Raw genomic sequence first — 6000 nt, forward strand, 5'->3', positions numbered from 1 at the left:
CTTGCATGAGTATTCTGAATGCTTTTACTTTGTCCAGGTCTTCCTGACTCACAGCTACAAGTATACTGTTCGACTCGTCTTGATGTCTAGTTATGCGTGAGTTCCCCTCTATTTTTGCTCCTCTACACCCGAAAAGCCCTCATTTTTAGGCCTTGTTTCACCATATTGTGTTTAGGAAATGACACCCTTGTGATAAAGCGTAAACCAATAGCTGCCTTCAGGACGAATGATCAGAAGAGCCTGAAGCTATGCATGCCACCTCAATCGACCACAGGGGCTCACCTCCTAATGGGTGAGAGGGGGTCAAAGTTACTACTTGTCACTAAACTTCAAAAACAAAAAAGAAAAAGGGGGGAATCAGTAATACAGTCACCGTTATGTTATTTTCAGGTTGCTGATCACTAATATAATATTTTGGAAATTTGGTTCCTTACCGGTGGTCCTAACCCTATAAAAGTCACTTTCAGAATGTTAAAAAAAAAAATGACAAATTTCAATTGCAATTGAGAGTATTTAGACCAGGGGTCTCAAACTCCAGTCCTAAAGGGCCGCAGTGGCTGCAGGTTTTCATTCTAACCCTTTTCTTAATTAATGACCAGTTTCTGCTGCTAATTAACTTCTTTTGAATTCATTTTAATTAATTGAGTTGTTTTTGTAAGATTTGTTCCCCAGAATTTCTTCATCATTCCTCTGAATTGCTTTGTTTCTTTCCTTAAACAGAAATGAAACGTGAAGCGAGTGAGCCAACAGAAGACTAACTACGTCAGGGCCTCAAAACTCCAACCAGTTGCTTAATTAGGAGCTGAGTCTTATTGTTAATTAAACCCATTCTTTAATTCCATGACTTGTTGCTGCTCTCATTGAGCAATAGCAGACATTTCTGACATTATTGATTTTCTCTTTTCTAAGACCACTGTTAAAGTGTTTTGGGACCTGAGCAGATCAACATTCCTGAGACCTTCATCCTTTTTATTTCCAGATATTGTATGATGGTCACAGTTTGCTGGTGATGTTTTGGCTCATTTTGTATCTCATTATTGTTTGGCTGCTAATTAAGGAAAAAGAAACAATTAAGGGGTCTGAGTCTTCAAGAGCAAGTCAACTAAAGTGAATTCAATAGAAGTTAATTAGCAGCACAAACAGGTCACTAATTAAGAAAAGGGTTAGAATGAAAACCTGCAGCCACTGCGGCTGGGACTCCGGGACTGGACTTTGAGATCCCTGATTTAGACTTTAAAACCACTTAAGCAAAAGCACACATTTTAATATTTCAAATACAGTACAATCCCAAAATTTGTGGGGGTTACATTCCTAGATCACCTGCGAATTGTGAAAAAACGCAAATTTTGGATGTGGTTAAAAAAAATGCCTATTTTTATAGTTTAAACCCTAAATATGCCCCCAAAACACTTTAATTTCAAACTCCGCTTAATACATTACCTAAAAATAAAGAATGTAAAGGTAAACCTGTATACTGTACTGCTATGTCTCCCACAGTGCTAGAATGTAAAATACAGATGTTACCGCTATATGTACTGTAATTTGTATAAGCGCATTTTCATTGCCAGAAGCCTTAGAAGGTACAGGGCCTTTCGGCGGCATCTTGGGGCTTTAACCCTTCAACTGGCACATACTTGGGGGTTAATGCATCCCTGGACAGCAAATACTTTTTTGCTGCACTTTAAGTAAACGTCACAATTCACAAAGAAAAAGTGAAATTTTAATGGAGCACTTTTTTTCATGCAAAGAGCATCACAATTACTGCAACACTGATCATTATACACACTGCTAATGAACTGTAAAAACTATTTAAAAACTACTGGAACAATATGTACAAAGTGCAACTGATGCCGTGGATGAAATTCAGTAAATCACCGAGCCAACTGCACTTGAACTGGCTGCACTCAAGCACACAGTGGTAAGCGCTGATGCTGGCAGGCTAGTCAGCGGCTCAATCCCAGGGACAGTGAGGCTGCTGGATGTCACGCTTGGGTCACAGAATTGCACAGAAACACAGGAGATTGTAGAGATAGGAACTTTATTCAAACACTTCAAACAAACATGTCTCTTTCAGAAGTAAAACAAGCTCAGTATGCAGTTAGTTCTCGATTAAAGAATAGACAAACATCATAGGGGAGCACAATGAGAGCAGGACCCCCAACAGGAGCAGAGGATGTCTGGGGGAGGAGAGAGAAACAAAGCAATCAGCCAAAAAGAACAGGTGCTATTCAGGCTTTTAAGTATGCGTAGCGTCACGCAACAGTGTAGCCGCAAGTAAGGGAGCAATGTGAAGGTTGTCTATCAGCGTTTTTTAAGAGGGGTTTTTTGAGGAGTGTCCGTGTCTTCTAGGGGTCCATTCAGCTCCCCTGCTGACAAGGGGCTGGCAGTGGTCATGAGCTGGCTTCTCAACAAATGTACGGCACTGACTGATCAGCTCGCAAATGGCACTGGGAAACGACTATAGCCGGTTGTGGCGGTTTAAGGGTTAAGAGGAACAAAACGGAAAACACAAGAACACTCAGCTGGAGATGTATCACAGCCAATCAGCAGCAAGGAGAAATGAATAACGCTGTAGAGGTCCGGTGCCACTAAGATTCACACCGTCAAGAAGACGGTGACTTATTTTTATGGTGGAGATTCCAGGGACGACCCAGCCTTGGCCCGACCCGCACGCACTCACAAACAGAGACAAAAACAAAGTAAACCGGTAATCAAACAGCAAATAAAGAATGTAATGAAAACAATACCACCCCTGTTCCCCTTACAGCGATTACACATTAAATACAACAAAGCACAAGCAAAACAGAGTAAATCATGAAAAACAGCAACGGATGAAATGTCGTGATGAAAATAGATAGTCCAGAGATCCGCATGTTGAATGGAAATGTAAAGATAGTCCTACCACTAGTTCCTGAAATGGTGAAGACGGGTGGACGGGTTCAGGAGCTTTCCTTTCTTTGAAGGATGGCCATGAATCCACTTACAGTCCTCATGTACACAGGCACACGGCAGACAATCCAGACGCCAACCATGAGACGATCCAGGACAAAACGAATAAGTACAGGTAACCCAACAGAAGGCAGACAGACAGGAACTTGAAACACAAATTACAAAAACTTTTTTTTTGTTTTTGGTCACTGGCACCCCTTTTTAAAAGCTGCACTGACATCCTTTGACCCCAACAGCCCCAGCACCCTCAGCAGAAGACCAATCAGAGCCACTGCAGGGACTGCTGGGAGCTGCACTTTCGAATTCTATTGGCTTTCACCTTCCCAAACCGCATTTTCCTCCACAGCTGCTTCCTGTTCTCTCTAGAGTACAGTATTTCCACGAAAAAAGCCATAAAAATTGCGGAGGATATTTGCGGTTTCTGCTAACAATTATTAGATAGGTTCTAAGGAAAAATCTGCAAATGACTGAGGCCGCGAACTCTGAACTGCAACTTTGTGGGGTTCTACTGTATATGACACAACCGTTCTTGTTTATTATTGTGAGTACAGTGCACCTTGACATTGAGCGAGGATGAGGTGAAGCCACAACTTAGAGACATATGTGACAAGAAAGGCCTTGTGGGAAATGCATTGTTTATATTCTTTCAATTTTTTTATTTTACTGCAATATTATGCACGAGTAAGGAATTTTTTTTTCTTTTTGCAGGAAAGTCATAGAGCACTGTAGCAACTTTAAAGACGACAGCATGGACACTACAAGGTAAAGGAAATAAAAAAGAAGATGAAGACGACAACAAATCTCCCAAGAAATTAACAGGAGCAAGTAGGAGGGCAAAGAAACCAAGAAACTGCACTCTCCACAGTTCTCGGCCGTGTCTCTTGTCTGTTGTGAATTGTACACTTGTGAGAGGCTCATTGGCTTCTCTGCAACATTGACGGGGATTGGGGTGGGGTGGGGTGAACTTTGAACCTTTGACACACACAGGTTTGGGGAGGAGTGGATTTAGTGTTGTACAAACGTAACCTGTACACATCATACTTTTTATCATTATTATTAACATTTTTATGGCACAAAACGTACAGAAGCCATTTTGTATTTTTTTTTCTTGTATTGTTAGAAAAAAAACAAAAAACACAAGAGCTTCTAGTATTTTACACTCATATGTTCTTAGGTCTCAAGTAAAAGGCCTTGAATAAGCTTCATCATGGACATGGGTTCTGAGGCAGACTATTTATTCTTCTTTTTTGTTGGAGTGAATTTCTCATGGGTAGTTTGCTTTCCCTCCTACAGATTGTCTTGCTGCCCTGGTGTTTGATGCACACAAGCCTTTGTTTTCAGCTGCATGGGCTTATTTCTCCATCCTGGGACTTGAGCATTTTGGTTTGCAAGCCTCCAAGCTGTAGCTGTAATGCTGGACTGCTGCAAGGCAACTGAAACAAAGACGATGGCGATGGCGACATAAGCACATGCATACACACGTTTTGCCTTTAAGCCAGTATGCAGCCAGTTTGGTTGGAGCTTACGCTGATGGTGACCAAATACTTCGTTATTTTATTTTGCTGCTTGGCTCTTTCTTGAGTGCTAGATCATCGGAGGCCATCACTCATGTGGACTCCAGGTTTGTGTTTGTGTCTGTGTCACTCCTCCGCCTCCTCCACATGAGGCCATCCCAGTGAACACTGGGGGTGGTTATTTGGGCACTTTGCGTGGGCTCTGAAGTGGTAGCTCTTTGACTAGATAGCGCATTAGCTGCGGGATCTTTGTTCTCAATTTGAATTAATTTTGCTGCTGCCATGACCAGGGTTACCAAAATCGTCAGAAATTCTGTGAACGTAGAATCGATTCTTTGAAACTGAAGAAGTTCTCACAAGCGGCTTTTATTTTTATGTTTTTGTGGATCAGGAACAAGTGAGCTCCATGAGCACAGTGTGTATTAATGCACACACAAATACGTGAATGCACGCATATATACAGTACGAAATACACAGCATGCTCACATACACACACACATTTTCCATTTAGTGATTGCCATCTTAGATTTGTGTGTGGTTTTGCCTTTTTTATTTTTGTTTATTTCCAGATTGATTTCCTATCCAGTATACACACCCGAGCAGGCGCGCAGCGTATTCCTGACAAATCAACAGTTATTATTTATTGGATCTTTTTCTTCACTGTGAGCTGTGTAATGCAGAGCAGAAACGTTATCATTATAGAGGGAATCGGACAGGACATACTCTGACCTTGGCATCCATTTTTTTGCCAGTTTTCTAAGATCATTGGTAAGATTTTTGGTTTACAGTATAATAAGCTAAATAAATACCTTTGATTTAGGAATGTTAAAAAAGAGTTGGGTGAATGCTTAATTTCAAGCAGTAGCATCTCTGCTCTTTCCCTACTTTAATTTCAGCGAGTTTCTTTTGTTTATAAATAAGCTCTATTTAAAGCAAGTTTTTGTTTGTATTTTGTATGCTTGTAAAACTGTATTTACAGGTTATGGAAGTTCGGATGAATGCTGTTTTTACTATAATTTCATTTGTGAATGTGTCTATGTAAAAATAACCTTTGAGGGAGAGGGAAATAACCAGTAAATGGAGTTTTGATAAATGCATAAATGTAAAACATTTAATTGACGTTTTCTCTGTTTTGCTGTATTTGTTTCATAACATCTGAATGACTATAAAGAGTTTGAAATGTGTCAGTGTGGAATCTGTGCTGTATGTTTGTGCGATACGAAGCTTATAATAAATAGTGCAGGCTGAATTGTAGGCCTGACTATTGGTCCTAATGCCAGGTAAACGCCACTAGCGAATGACACGAAAAAAATATGAGCAGTAGGGAAAATGGGAAACGTGCAAACAGCAAAGAGTCGTTGGAGATTTGTCATATTTTGAGAAGGTCTCCAGCCTCAAAGTGTACAGTTGTTGTAAAAGGTATTTGGACGCCTTCACTTTCTGCACACTTGATTGTGTTGTAGATATCATTTTAAATGGCACAATTTGACATTTTTGCCCATCCATCTACACTTAACCACCCATAATGGCAAATCCT

General features: G+C 40.5%; 1 protein-coding gene across 1 annotated transcript in view; it reads left to right on the forward strand.

Moving 5' to 3' along the window:
- zer1 (zyg-11 related, cell cycle regulator) overlaps window positions 1–5647 on the forward strand; it is a 40490-nt gene extending 34843 nt beyond the window's left edge. The window contains exon 16 of the mRNA XM_028808587.2: window positions 3658–5647. Within this exon, the coding sequence (XP_028664420.1) occupies window positions 3658–3715 (58 nt within the window). The 3' untranslated portion in view covers window positions 3716–5647. The remainder of the gene's footprint in view (window positions 1–3657) is intronic.
- The last annotated feature ends 353 nt before the right edge of the window (window positions 5648–6000 follow it).

Source organism: Erpetoichthys calabaricus, chromosome 9, assembly GCF_900747795.2.
Source record: "Erpetoichthys calabaricus chromosome 9, fErpCal1.3, whole genome shotgun sequence".
Taxonomy (NCBI): domain Eukaryota; kingdom Metazoa; phylum Chordata; class Cladistia; order Polypteriformes; family Polypteridae; genus Erpetoichthys; species Erpetoichthys calabaricus.